At 34.3% G+C, this 15,617-nt stretch overlaps 1 protein-coding gene across 1 annotated transcript; it reads right to left on the bottom strand.

Moving 5' to 3' along the window:
- Positions 1-11,994: 11,994 nt before the first annotated feature.
- Positions 11,995-15,017, bottom strand: LOC140879283 (protein FAR1-RELATED SEQUENCE 5-like). The gene is made up of 5 exons (XM_073282960.1): positions 14,834-15,017; positions 14,559-14,621; positions 14,329-14,379; positions 13,271-14,235; positions 11,995-13,167 (listed from the first exon to the last, which is right to left on the bottom strand). Exons 1-5 carry the CDS (start codon positions 14,865-14,867, stop codon positions 11,995-11,997), a joined length of 2,286 nt encoding a protein of 761 aa, XP_073139061.1. The 5' UTR covers positions 14,868-15,017.
- Between the last annotated feature and the right edge of the window lie 600 nt (positions 15,018-15,617).

Genomic DNA, 15,617 nt, shown 5'->3' with positions numbered 1-15,617 from the left:
TCCAAGAATTAATTTTCTTAAAAATTTTGGGCTCAAACAATTTTGACCCATTGCCTCGTGGACCAACTGAAACAATTTTCAATCGGGCCAAAAACTGGGCCCAAAACCATTTTGGGCCAGAATTCATAATTCACGAAAAAATTTAATTTTTAATAAAAAAAAAATTTCTGGGCAGCCCGGGACAATCCCGGGCTGCCCGCCCGTCGCTGGGCTGGACTCGTCCAGCCCAGCTGCGCGGGCTAGGGCAACGCTTGCCCTAGCTCGCGCAGGGCTGCTGCGTGCAGCCCATCTGCGCGCAGGCTGCTCGCTGCCTTCGGGCAGCGGGCAGCCCGAAAATATATTTTTTTTTCTTTTCCGTTTTATTTTTCTGAAAAATCGAGGCTTTGTACAATCGATAAAATTTTAATCGTAAAATCCAAGAACAGCCTGGCTCTGATACCACTGTTGGAACACGGTCGTTCTCCGGATCGAAAAAGAAAGTGATACCCGGTGCAGCGGAAGTTTTAAATTTTTATATGGAACGATTCCATATGGGTATCAAATTCCTACGATTAAAATTGATAATATAAAATTTAAACAATATAAATTTTACCTTAAAATCTCGAAACGAGATTCTGGACACCAACAGATTAAACTGCTCTTGTTGTATATCCCAGGAACTGATGAACGAATAATTCTTCAATCAGGTCCACGAACAGAAGTTTAATCCCTCTGATAGACTGCACTAGAAAGTCTATCAGAAGTTTCTACGAAGAGAAAGAACAGATATGATCTGCTAATTCAGACTGCAAATTCAAAATTCGCAGACTGAAAATTCTCCAAGACAGAGAGAGGGGGCGGCCGAAATTCCTAGACTGGAGGCTAGGGTTTTCAAAAATCTGAGTGTAAGTTGTGTGTAATTTCTGTACTGCAATAACTTATTTATAATGTGGGCTGCTAACAGCTTAGGGCCCATTAGTCCTAAGTTCAAGCCTGACAAGCAAAGCCCGCATGTTCAGAAATTAATATAAAATTCATCGTGACTCAGATTGATAAACCAATTTCACCAATGTGCACAGAAACCATTTCTGCATCTTTTAAAGTCAAGATAAATTTTCTGAATCCGAATTCAGTGGTTTCCAAAAATGTCCATCACTATGTCATTTTAGGAAATCTTACTCCCTCTACTCTTAAATAAGAAGTCTCACTTCTTTATTCACTAAATTTAACTCTTTAAATTTAATTATCTCAACGGGGATTAAAAATCCATTACTTGTGTGACCCTCAATGGTTCAGGGATACAGCTAGCCGTGGGCTCACAACTCCTTGTGACTCGAAACAACAATTTCCAACTTGCCCATCGAATCATGGTAAGAGCGCCTAGCAACATCGCCCCATGATTCCCTAGGTATCACTGATAGTGCCTGCAAGAACCAATAGATTTTGGTTAGCATACAGTACGGTCCCTTCATCCATATATCCCGATCGAATCAACAACCATTGGTAAATCGAGAGTCGTTCGAGATTCGATAACTATGCAATGCATCTTGAAGATCAAATAGTGACATCGCATGTGCTACTAAGAAACCATTTCTTAAAACACATCATGTACTCTGGCCAGAGATTCGTCACACTAATATCTCCTCAGATTGCATAGGATATCCACACTCGCAAGTATGTGGTGAATCCTTGACAACAAAGCATCGACTCCTATATGTGTCGTAACTGTACCCAATCCCGACACCTGATGGCCCCAATAGAGTCGATAAACGAGTCAAAGTACAGTACTAGCATATAGAGTCTCAATGATGTTTCAAGTAGTAAGGACTAATGGTGTACAACCAAAAACCGCGGACTTTATCAACTCGATAAGTGATAACCACTTGGAAAGTCCGGATAGGGTAGTTCGATCATTCATCGTATGAATATCCATTTGCATGCTTTGAACATCTCTATGTTCCATACCAATGAAACGTGGTACTCGGCATCGCAAATGCTAGTCTCAATCTCGAGCGATCCTTATCCTTATTAACGGACGGCTCAATCGACTAGGAACTGTTTAGAATATACAGTGACTATAAGATGTGTTTCATGATAGTCATCCCCATGTGCCACCACATCTTACATACACTATAGTATATTCAAGGTCTTCATCTAAACATCTTATAGTATGTCACAACATAATAATATGATAAAAGATAAAGTAAATGCCATTATAAAAGTGTAAATTATATTAAACAAAAGATTGTTTATACGTAGAGTCATAAAAGCCCTTAGCCACAAGTTGGCTCACCGGGCACCCACTCTTTCACATTGAACCTTTATGCCTCATATCCTTTAGGAGTATCCTTCGGCTTACCCTTTTGGAGACAATGGTTGGGAGAGTTATACATCATGAGAGCTCAAATACAGTTTACCTCCTCTAGTTCAATGGATAAAAATATATAGTAGACCGAGCAAGCTTCAAAAGAAGGAGCTTTTAGAGAGATAGTATAATAGCATAAAAACATATCCAAGTAAATTATAAAGGAAAAACTGATATGTTGCCTTGATCTTTCTTTGTCTCAAACATACCGGTATAATGATGGTAGAGTAAAGGGTGGCCCCAAAGCGGAATTGATCGGTGGTAGTTGGTCGAATCTCCTGTAGGTAGCCACTCCCTTCCCAGAGAACCGTACATGAGACTTCCACCTCATACGGTTCCATCTCGAGCTTATGTCATCGGCCTTGGCATTAGACCACTATCTATGCATGTATTTTCAACATGGACTCGGGTGGTGGCGAACAATGGTGCTTGCGTTGCAGTAGATGCCTGCCCGAAGGAACCGCTCACTAGCTAGTTGGACTAGTAGAGGCCCTATCTGGAGACATACCCCCGAGGTCACTCTCAAGAGTACGACCGGAGGCCCTTACTTAACGAGTTTGTGTCGCATAATGTGCCCTTCTTCCGGCCACTTATTCTCTTGAAGAACAGTCTAGTGATAAAACCCCGAAAATCGCTTTAACATATCATATGAGATCTGTACCAACATACTTATTCGGACACCTGTAAGGTAAGTATCTACTTCAACCGATCTCAAACCCGAGATTACTTGTTAATTGCTGTCAACGGTTAAGGACGAAGGGAAGGTGACACGTAATAGATGGATATGTCCCTGAGACTAATGCAATCCATTCCTTCCATCGCCTTACTTCTCTGTTAATTCATCGCAAATTAGTTCAGTCCCGGCCGGCTGTTACGTTACGAATCATGAAATGTTGACCGAACAGTAAGCCATTTACCCGATGCGAACCAACAAGACGGAAGCTTGTGCTTATTATTAATATAAAGTGAAATTTAAAGAATGCTAGCCGACTCTAGCTCTTTTCCAGTTCTCGCTAATCGTCCACTCTACCGCACCCGAGAGGTGATCGTTAATAAATGAGATATAGTGTTTAACACTTTCGGGAGGGTACTTGTGATATTTCAGCATGCAAGATTTTCTCGTCACAGGTCCTTTCTCGTCCATCGATGACAGTTCTCTTCCTTTGTGAAGAAAGTCCCACTTATGGTCTTTGATTGACTGAATGGATCCCGAAAGATGGATTGATTCTATCTCCTACCTCCAACAGGAAAGTCAATAGAGGTGCACCATTAGCTGGAAGCTTCCAAACTCATCCAACCGAAAGTCTCCTTTTCATGCCCACCTTCCACTCTAGGGAAGAATTCGATAGATACATTCGAGACATAGCCCAAGAAGTCTCATATTGTTGCCCTCGTAAAGACTGTAATATTCTTCAATAAGGAAGGATCGTTGTGATTTATGACTTCGGTCGACAAAACAAGCCTGTGTGGTGGAACCTAGAACTTCAGGTGCTACCTCAGATGGGAACATGAGACCAAAAAAAATTTCTAGCCAAGCCCTTTTAAAGTAAGCTCAAGTCGAATCGCTCGTTCCCGTCCTTCGCTTCAGGGCCTGTCCCTCGAGATTTTTGGTAGTAGTCGTGACCAACAGCCATCAGCTGTCGGCTCGTTGGTAAGGTGAGAGTTTCAAGCCTGATTTCTGGTGGCGCATCCCCCACACAAGCACCGCCCGACGAAGGGGGGACGGGGAAAGCTACAGGCCAAAAAGCTTCGACTCTTTTTTTTAAATGGGGGTGCCCGAGGCACCTCATCTTGTCATTTCGTCATTGCTCATTCTCGTTAGGCCGAAGCGTATGGCCTTTCCTTCTCCGCGCCCGCTCACGCTTTGTTGACCTATCGATCTCCCTAGTGATAATCCGCCTCACTTCACTCTCTTTTCTTGTTCGTGTTTGGAACAGAGGTCTCTCTTTCCTGCGTTGGGAATGCTAACACATTTCCTTGTGTCTAAAAGCTCCTTGGGTTGGTAACGGATAATTAATGTTGTAGTAGTGATGTGTCGGTACGGAGTTGCGTCAGCTATAGATATAGACTAGGCTATGTGACGTTTGAGAATGAATGAGAGTGTACCTTGAAACGAAGAAATGTCATCTTATTTATATCTCTCTCAAGATGGATCATGGGCTTGAAAATGGACCGCATTATGGGGCTAATGTCACTTAATTATTTGTGGGCTCACAATTTCTCCCACTATATTATTAAAAATTCTTGTAATTAATTTTAAGAGTAACTCTCCTGCGAGACTGTCTCACAGGAGACGGGTCAACCCAATTTTTAAATTCAAATACCCAAGCTAGCAATCGGATCCTTGTTATTGGGCGGATTCTTTAATTGGGCTTAAACTCAACAAAATTCGGTTTACTAGGGTTCTTCGATATTCCATTATCCGACGAATCCAACAAATCTGTTTATAGGTTTTGTTCCACACAAAAGAGTCTTCGTTTTGAGACAAAGATCTACTGATTTGAGGCATTTTCGTGCGATCGAAGTGTTGTCGCGACTGATATTGGTAGCTTCTTCTCCGGTTAGTTTCAAATTCGATTTCAGAGTTTTGAGTTATATATCGTAGCTGTTACTACGTTTCCACAAATTTTTCATGCAAAATAAGGTGAAAGTTCAGAGTTCTCTTGATTTTGGTTTCGCTGGTTTGTGTTTTTTGTATTCGAATCGTAAAAAAATTGATTAATTTCGAAGGAAGTCATGAACGAAATACCAATCCACCATGTTCTTAGTTTCGTTGGTTTTCTGTTCTTTAATCTTTCATTGAGTAATTTGCTTTCTGGAATCTGGAATACATTTATAAACTTTTGTGTTCTGGTTTTTATCATTTGACAGGTGAACAAGTTTACCTTTTGAATTTGTTTATTCTTACGTATTTGGGGACACAGTTTGTAAATAAAGCTTAGAAACACGAAGCTTCTGTTTTGTCAATTTCATGGGGTCCTATAGATTTTGGTTAAAAAAATCTATCTGTTCTTATTGTTTCAAAAATCTACTTTAGCATCTATCTCATTTAAGTTTTAACCCTTTCAAGAATGTGAGAATCATTAACTGCAAACTAATATGGTTTAGATAATAATGTGGGCCAATTCTACAAGTTTCCATCTTAATTACAGATTTTAATAACATGGTTGTTTTACTGTTAAAAATGAAATATATGGTTGTTTAGTGTTAAAAATGATTGAAAATTTATAGGCGGATACAAGCATGAAGGAGAAAGAGCCGGTTCGAAAAAAGAGGACTATTTCCCTGGAGGAGAATGAGGGAACTTCTGGGAAGCCTCCTGAAAAGAAAAATAAGGGAGGAAAAATAAAGATGAAGGAAAAGGAGAAAGATAAAGATAAAGGAAAACAGCTTGCTAATATTATTAAAAATGTTGAAGCAGAAAAACAAACTAACAAGGAAATATGGTTAGTTTGTTGAACTTTGATTCAATGAATAGAATTATGCTGATGATAATATGTGCATTTATTTTTTTATAAATGTTTGTATTACTTTTTCTGTAAAAAGTGTTACTCTTTCGATAAAAAAGTATTAGTTTTTACTGTTAAAAAGTCTTTCTGTTAAGTAAAATATTTTTTTGAAAAAAGTTATTTGTGGAATGAGTTTTTATGTAAAAAGATATTAGTTTTTATGTGATAAGTATTAATTTTTTTGTGATAAGTATTAGTTATCATTTTAAAAGTATTTGTTCCTTTATTTGCTATTAGTGGAATGGGTTTTTCTGTTAACAATATTAGTTTTTATGTGATAACTATTAGATTTTATGTGATACGTATTAGTTATCATATTAAAAGTATTAGTTCCTTTGTTTGCTAATTTGTAATAAATAAAATCTTTTTTTGAAAAAGTATTTGTGGAATGTGTTTTTATGTGAAAAGGATTAGAGTTTATGTGATAAGTATTAGTTATTATTTTAAAAGTATCAGTTCTTTTGTTATTTTAAAAGTATTAGTTCCTTTGTTATTGTTTTAAAAGGTATTACTTTTCCCATGAAAAGTATTACATTTTCAATAAAAAGTATTAGTTGTGTAGGGGAAAGTGTTAGTTCTAATGTATGCTAATGTGACAAAATGTATTACGTGCTTAGTATTTTCTTATATAATTTCGTATTATTTTTTCTGTGAAAAGTGTTACTTTTGTAATCTTTTGTATTAGTTTTTTCTGTTAAAAATTCTTTTTTTCTAAAGTGTGCTAATTTGACAAAAAAAAAGTATTGCTTTTCTTGTCAATGGTATTATCTTTTGTATTATCTTGTCAATGTCTTATTTTTTTTTTTTGATGTTAATGTAACATGCAATTAAATTTAATTTTGGCGTTATTTCATATATAAATATATATTTTATTTTTTGTAGTGAAGTTAGAGGGTTCGTTACCCAATGTAGACCACAAGGTCTGTGTAGACTTGTGGAACAATTGAATGAACAACAAAAGCAGGCAGTTAGAAGCATTGGTTTTGGTGGCTTGCTCCATCTGCGTGTTACATCTTTACCAAATACGATGTTGAGATGGTTGGTGAAAAACTTCAATGGAGCAAGTCAAATGTTTACAGTTAACAACAACAAAAGCTTTGTCATAACTTCAGACGATGTTAGGGATGTGTTTCTACTGCCAAGAAATGATGGGAATGAGTTAAAGTTGGTATGTGATGAAACTACTCTTTGTTTGCTGGAAAAACTGAAAAATGATTATGATATTGACTACAATTCAACATTGAGTTCTTTGAAGGAGCTTTTTCTCACAAAGTTGATAGATGGAGGAAATGATTTCAAAATACTATTTGTTATTTATAGTTTGTCATCATTTTTAACTCCAACTTCAAATCGTTTGATTGATCTTAGTACCTTAAAATCGTTAGTTGAAGTTGATAAGATATCAAAGTATGATTGGTGTAGTTATGTCCTAAACAAGCTTTGTAAAGCTGTGAAAAAATATAATTCCAATTTAAATTTGAAGAATGTTAGTGGGTGTGTCTTGTTGTTGCAAATTATATACTTCCATAGGCTGAAGTGGCATGGCATTGCTGAACCATGTATGCCACCTTTGATTCAACATTGGACAAGTGAGAGGATCCGAACAAGAATTAGAGAAGAGAGAGAAGCTGGGGATTATGGACAAGGGGAATGGGTTGTCGGGATCTATCCAACTGGTTTGAATGATAGGACAATGGTGGGAGAAAAATATGAAGAAGAAGAAAATCAAAGTGTAGAGAAGAATGAATTAAGTTTTGATGCAGTGCATGAAACTTCAAGGTATATCAGATATAAGTTGCCTGATAGCGAACCTACTGATTCAGATATACAGAAGATGACAGAAGATGTAAGTTACTTTGTCCATATTCTTCAATAGTATTTATTTTTACGATGTGTAAAGTCACTAATCATTATATTTCTTTAATTTATCTCATAATTTTTAGGATGTACATGAAACACTCTTGTTGTTTAAGAGGGATATCTCTGTAGTGTCCAATCATCACATGAAGAGGTTGTTGAAAATGAAGAAAAAAATGGAAGAGAAACGTGCTGCAGCTTCTCCTGATTTATCGGAGAGTCAAAAATTCTTTTGTGAGCCAAAAATTCAGAAGTATATAGATGATGTGGTTGATAATTTTTTGGCTATGAAAAAGTTGGCTGAAGAGTTTCCTTCTTTTGATCTTTTGACACCGGAACAAAGAAATGTCCTTGCAGAAAATAATGAAGAGAGGTCTAATGATGTCTTGTCTGACCAAGAAGTAAGTGAAGCTATTTTATCAAATGAATATTGGCGGCTAGATGAAGAAATGGGATATGTGTCGGACTTCATGAAGGCAAACAAGGACATTGTCTTTGATATGGATCAAAAACACAAAGAGATCATCGATTACTGTTTCTTTGTTGATGAAGCTTTGAATCAAGAGTAAGTGTTTATGAACCATAATTCATATTATATTTTTATATCTGAATTTAGTTTGTCTCTCTTTTGATGATTTGATTTTCTTCTTTCTGCTACAATTAGGGAGATTTTGTTTCACCATCATCTTATGTGTCCTATTCAAAGGAAGGACATCATTTCATTGAGTTTTTCAAACATATATGTTTCTATCATTGATGCATGGTGTCTCTTAATCAATCAAGAAGAAAAAACAAAAAACACGCAGCATATGCGTTTTTGTTTCAACCTCGCACATTCTGTAAGTTTTTAATATTTGTAATTTGATTCTTGATTTTAATATGTTATTGTTAATCTTATAGTATAATTTTTGCTTTCCAATAGACTTATTTACATAAGCTGCTTCATGATGATTCTGATTTGCAAACCAATGAAGCTGCTATGAGAAATATTTGGAGTTCATGGTTGAGTGAACATGGTGGTGATTTGAGCTTTGTGGACATGGTAAAAAGAATTAAATTTTATTTGAAATTTATTATAATTAAATAATAATGTTTCACTAATTGGAAGTTATCTTATTTTTTGGAAACATAGATTTTTGTGCCACTCTATTTAGATGATCACTTTGCTGCTGTTGTTATAAACTTGGACCAAGGAAAAATTCAATATTTGAATAACAGGAAGTATAAGGATGGTGAAAATTCTTTCTTTCATGCTGCCCAAATAGTGGTAAAGTATCTAATATAATTTTAATAAATCTAAAATATCTCTTTTACGTTTTAATTGTCTTGTATGTTTTCAATTTGTAGCATAATCAAATGTCCAAGTTTTTGAAAGAAAAAAAGCATGTGAAAGCTGATGAGGTTTTGATGTATGAGTTTGAAAATGTTGCTTTAAGTTGGCAAACAAGAAAGAGAGATGTTGATGGGGGTGTGTACTTGATGCATCATATGAAGTATTTTGAGGGTATAGTATACTCATCTCCAGATTTGTCAAAGGTATGAAATTTTGAATGAGATTGTAAAATAAATTTCTCTTTATAAATCTTGAGTTATAATTAATTTTTTTTTTGTTTTATTGACTCTAGGCTGTTGTAAGACGAGTAATTAGAGCTGAAATCTGTGCAACCATTGTGCTTAGTAAGGTCAATAATTTGAGGCTGGAGGTGCTGATCAAAGTGTTTGATTTCTACAAAAAAAAGCCTGAACTACAAGCCAAGATTTCAGATTTGAAGAGAGATGGAGCAGAAAATAGGAGGATGAAGAAACAAAAGAAATGAACTAGTTCGCGGTGGCCATGATCGTAAGCCCTATGTTCTTTCTCCTTTCCCCATAATTTTTAGTGCTTCTTGGATGCAACTGTACTTTTTCTAGTGATTGGCAAATCCTGATGGCTTTGTTGTCATATTTTTGTTTCTCCTGCCTATCTATTGTTCACCATGAATTTATTGTTTAAGATTAAGATAATTTGCTATTGCTAGTGCCCAAATATGTTGGTGGCATACTACTTTGTGGGTTGTGGAGAAAAGTTTGTGAACCCCTATAAATTTTTATATTTTTTTTAACCTTCTCTCGTGGTTCTACAAATTTCTTATGTGTGTGTAGTTCAAAGACTAGAATTGATTGAATATCACACCTATCGGGACATACCAGTTGGATTTGATCAAACTGTTAAAAAGTGTTTGTATTACTTTTTCTGTAAAAAGTGTTACTCTTTCGATAAAAAGTATTAGTTTTTTCTGTTAAAAAGTCTTTCTGTTAAGTAAAATATTTTTTTGAAAAAAGTTATTTGTGGAATGGTTTTTCTGTTAACCGTATTAGTTTTTATATGATAAGTATTAGTTTTTATGTGATACGTATTAGTTATTATATTAAAATTATTAGTTCCTTTGTTTGCTAATTTGTAATAAATAAAATCTTTTTTTGAAAAAATTATTTGTGGAATGTGTTTTTATGTGAAAAAGATTAGAGTTTATGTGATAAGTATTAGTTTTTATGTAATAGGTATTAGATTTTATGTGATAAATATTAGTTATTATTTTAAAAATACGCACTTGTTATGCCAAGTGTCGGTAGATTAATGTACAAGGATTCGCTCCTGCGTGCCCATTTGACATGGGTTTTTTTTTTTTTTTTTTTACAATTTCTTGCATGGTTTAGAAGCCGAACTTGGAGAATGTATGTGGGGACGATAAACTGTTCGGTGTAATGTTTTAATGAAATCTTTTTATGCCACCGTATATGTAGGGAAGTGGAATAGAACTGTAAGGACTAGAGTCTGTATTAAACCCACAGAGTAGACTTCTGGTTGAATCCTCACGCCCATTAGCCGTTCTAGATGGTTTTTTACTCAGCTCAGTGTTCAGCATATGCACTCTGTTCAGCATGTAATGTTAACATGAGACATATGACTCGTGGAGCGATGGTGTTCTCTTCTGATTCAAGTACAAAAAATCCTGCCTTTTTAGTTGGGAGAGTGTTTTAAGCTTATTAGTCACTCTAGTTTTTGTTGTGAAACCGATTTGGGATACACGACACGACCAAGTATTTGTTTGATGTAGTTATAATTTTGTGTGATGAGTAGATTTCTTGCTTTAGTGAATATTGATTATGGTGGAAAACCTTTTGTTTTTAATTTTAAAAACTATGCTATGATGCTTTTAATCATAGCAGATACACTGCATGTGAGCTGACAGGAACTAATGTTACTTCTTGTTGTTTATTCAGTTAAAGACAAGAAAAGAATCGGCAAAAAATGGTGGCTTGGAAATTTGTTGTTTGATTTCTACTAAAAAAGCCTGAACTTCAAGCCAAGGTTTCAGATTTGAAGAGAGATGGAGCAGAAAATATGAGGAGAAAGAAACAAAAGAAATGAACTAGTTTGTTTTTATGACTATTTTGATTAAGCTCCTTCATTGTGGAACAGATTTCATTTGCAGCAGTTTAGATTTATGTCGAATTTAATATCCATTCGCAAGTTAGTTAGCTTAGTTGTTTGGGTTTGAAGAATTTTAGTACTCAATTACTTTTATTTTAATTCAAATAAAGTTTCATCAAGTGTTTTTCTTTCATGGCTTAGTTAGATAATAAATGGTGTGGTGTTAAATATATTATGTTAATTTGCAGCAATGTCTCTTGCTTTTGCAGTGACATCTTCCCATCCACAAAGGGGTGATTTTTCACATTATTGTATTGATTTTATTTAAAATTATATGGTGCATCTTCCCATCCACAAAGGGGGATTTTACACATTCATGTATTGATTTTATTAAATATTATATGTTGCATTATAATTTGGTCCCGGTTCTTAAATTGTTAAGTGCTCTTAATTATGATTTATTAAGATCAAATCAATACACACTATTGTATAGACTTTATTCAAAATTATGGACTTTTTTTTGACAAATTGTTAATAAAAAAAATTCACTTTTCAAAAAATAAATCAATATGGTTCAGGAAATAGTTATAAATAATTTTTAAAAAAAATTCATAATCACTAATTTTTAGAGGTTTGCAAACACTACCTAAAAACAATTCACTTTTCAAAAAATAAATCAATATGGTTCAGGAAATAGTTATAAATAATTTTTTTTAGATCAACATTTATAAATAAAACCCTTTTTAGCTAGACACAATTGTTTTTCTAAAGTATGTGACAAAAAAAATGTTAGTAAAAATTAAACTTCGTAAACTTCATTCATGTAAACTAATAGTATCTATGAAAGTATGTGACCAAAAAAAATCTCACTATAATAAATGAATATTTGGAGTCTTGGAACCAAATTCCTTTGCTTGAATTGAATTTGATGCATCAATTTTCTTCTTCTTGCTTTTTTGAAAGTGTCCTTTTATCCTTTGACTTCTTCCTTTTGTAACAGAATGAGTAGGATCTTGAACAATATGAGAAGAATTTGAATGAATGGAAGTATCTGACTGCTCTGTAATAGTCAATGAACTCATCAGAGCATTAATAGCTACAGAATCTCTGTTGTATCCTTCTTCAACAATCATCTGAGCCTCCTTATTTTCTTGACATTGCAACACCAAATTATAATACTTGCGTGCCATTTCATGACGCCAAGGGATGCAATCCCTAAACTTCTCTGACCTCCCAACTGTACTATTGAACTTGTCCCAAATTTCTGATTTAGCAAACTTTGTCCATCTTTTCTTAATATAAGACTCTGGTATGGAAACTATCGAATTTATATGAAGGACCCTTAAGCAATGATAGCACAAGAAGCCACACTCTTCAAATTTCTTGCAAGAGCACGTGATTAGATTACTCAAACAATCAAATATGACACGATGAGATAGCCCGTCATTATCGTGTGATGAAACATTATAAACCATCATTATGTCTTCAACTAGAATAAGAGTAGAAGAACTAGAGATTGATTTTAAAAATTCAGCCTCAAAATCTCTAAAAAGTGTCAATGTGTATACCTCAGAAGCATGCTTCAACATCCCAGTCAATGGTAAGGCAGATTCAGGTATTGATCTTGAACATTGGAATTCATCTTTTTGTTCTTTGTTCCTCCAATTCTTTAACATTTCCTTGAAAATTCCAAAAAAGTCAGTCAAGCTTGTGTTTTTCTTTGCACTGAATCCAATGGCATGGTTAGTGCTTTCACTTCTTTGGGAAGACAGAATTCCAGCAGAGAATAAATCCTTGCTCAATGCAGTGCACCATTTTTCTTTTAATCCATACAAACGATTAAACCAAGGATGATTCTCTAGTTTGTAGTCTGAAATCATAGAACTCCAACAGCTTTCAAATTCATTTTCATCAACACAACCTGACAAGCATTTCTTAAATGCATCTTTAAAAGAATTTTGACTTCTCAACTTTGCAAACCTACTTACAGCATTTTGATGAAGGTGCCAAAGACATAGCCTATGTCTTGTTTCCGGAAAAACCTACATCAAAATAAGAAATACTTGTTATATTCACATGAGTAATTCACATAAAAAACCTACATCAAAATAAAAATTCAACAAATATATTTCAAAATTTATTGACCTTTTCTATTGCATTTGAAATTGCTTGATCTTGGTCGGTGAACAAACTGACAGGACATTTTCCTCCCATCGATTTTTTAAAAACTTCAAAGAGCCATTGAAATGATTCGACCTTCTCGTCAGATAAAAATGCACAACCAAACATCACATTTTTCCAATGATGATTGATACCCACGAAAGGAGCACAAATCAAATTGTACTTATTAGTGCGATAAGTTGTGTCAAAAACCATTACATCACCAAATATGTCATAATCCTCTTTCATCATTGAGTCCCTCCAAAATACATTACACAATCTCCCATCATCATCTAATTTGACTCTGAAAAAAAAGTCATTATCTTTAGCATCTTCTTGTTGTAACATTTCAATTACTTTCTGTGCATCCCCTCCTTCTATTGCATTCATTTTCCAACGGTTCACAAAATTCATGTGATCCATCAAAGTATGACCAACGTTTTCCTCTCCACCAGCTTCATGTACCATATAACGATAAGAATCAGTAGCTCTCATCCCAGAAGATATCATATCTTCAATAGCTTTACCCTTCACATTTGAAATTCTCCTTTCTGATCGATGATGATGACTCCATTCTATCCTAGTGAATGCATGATTATGTATCATCACATGGGACACAACTTCATAAAGGCATTCGTCATTCAATTTAACTCTCAATAAAGCTTTACATCCTGTTCGTGTCAGACAAGATCTTTTTCCTATCTTTCCGACTGATCCACCACTTAAGTTATCTGGATTTGAATCTTCTATTTTCTTCGTTCCAGAACAAGAGCAGAGAAAATATTTCTCTATTACAACTTTTTGATTGTTACAGTACCTCGTGGTTGATTTACGAACACTAAAACCAATGGCCCTTGCATGGTTAGAATACAATTGATACATTTCATCAATTGTTTTTCTCGTCAAACCAATCAGAGAACCAGTTATATCAACAGAATATGTATTGTCATCTGTAATAATTTCAAAACATATATCTAGCATTAATAAAAACTAATACGTTTTAACCAAAACCAAATATTTCTCATTAATTTGAGAAATGTTACCTTCACTGGCTGGAATCATATTTTGTTCACTACTAGCTGCCGGATCAACATCTTCATTTACATTAAATTCAAACAAGTGTCAAATATTATTACAAGAAACAACTAAAATGAAAATCTATTTTATTTTTTTTGATAAACATATTACACTTCGTAAGTTGTAACGCCCCAAAATTTTCTTAATGGACTTTATTTGAGATAATAAGAGATTTTAGAAGTTATGTCAACCTTACCTTTATTTATGTCTGTCTCATTTTCATCGCTAGAAACAACGACAATAGAATTTAAATTTTGACCTACAATGACAAAATAATTAAAAAAATAGCATTAAAATATAATTTAAAAGGTAATGTTTTTTGTGCAATGTTTGTGTAAACTAAAATAAAATGATGCTTTGGAAACATAATTCAATTCTTTGCAACAAATGAAAGTAACACATTTTCAATATAAACAAAAACATTTGTATTTAAAAAAGTTAAATAGTTTGTTAAAATGAAAAAAAAATTACCTTCTTGATTATGAGTTTCAGCTTCATTCTCCATATCCGAATTTAATTATCCAACAAGAAAACTAGAAAAAGTATGACAGCCGCTGAGATGATCTAGCCCTTTCTAATGACATAGAAACAAATCAACCAAAATTTTCTTTGTGCAATCAATCTGAAAAAAGATCATTTCCAACCAAATCAACCAGGAAAGGAAACAAGAAGGATAAAAATCACTTTCATTTTGAACATAAACGGCAGAATTTCTGAAAAGCAAGGACTGGTGGTACCTGCAGTTAAATGCTTGGATTTTCAATCAAAATAGGAGGATCTGGTGCAAAAAAGTAAAATAGAAAAACACACGCTGTGATGTGGCACCAAAACAAATGAGAATCTACATAACCACACAAACACAATCCGAGAAATACAAATAATAGAAGCATACAACAGAAACAAAAGGAAAATAAAAACATGTGCAGTCTCATGACATATTTTAAAACAATAAGTAAAATCCAGCCACTAAATGTAGCATATAGAAGTGAAGGCCACAAACAAAATAGGAGAAGAATCTCTAAGGAGTATCAAAACAGGTCATAAGCTAAAGGTTAGCAAACCAATATTTTCTTAGATGTTTCATCAAGAAGAAAAAATGCATAGCCCATTCTCGCACACTTCTTTGAATGAATCAAACAATCAAAGACTAACAAAGCAAAAGAAAACCCAAAAGAAACTCATTAGTTGTCAAGAGAAAGGGCATACGATTGGCTACAGTAATGTTAATTGTTAAACTTGACTATTCATATGAAAA

The sequence above is a fragment of the Henckelia pumila genome, chromosome 2 (genome assembly GCF_033568475.1).
Source record: "Henckelia pumila isolate YLH828 chromosome 2, ASM3356847v2, whole genome shotgun sequence".
In the NCBI taxonomy this organism is placed as follows: Eukaryota; Viridiplantae; Streptophyta; class Magnoliopsida; order Lamiales; family Gesneriaceae; genus Henckelia; species Henckelia pumila.
Note: the sequence above shows the minus strand (reverse complement) of the source record. Positions and strands in the feature narration are given on the sequence as shown.

Bases quoted from the DNA above. Each gene is read 5' to 3' on its own strand.
- LOC140879283 (XM_073282960.1), bottom strand. From the start codon at position 14,867: ATGGAGAATGAAGCTGAAACTCATAATCAAGAAG. The intron at 14,622-14,833 runs GTAATTTTTTTT...TTGTCATTGTAG, and splicing joins TGAAACTCATAATCAAGAAG to GTCAAAATTTAAATTCTATT. The intron at 14,380-14,558 runs GTAAGGTTGACA...ATGTAAATGAAG, and splicing joins TGAGACAGACATAAATAAAG to ATGTTGATCCGGCAGCTAGT.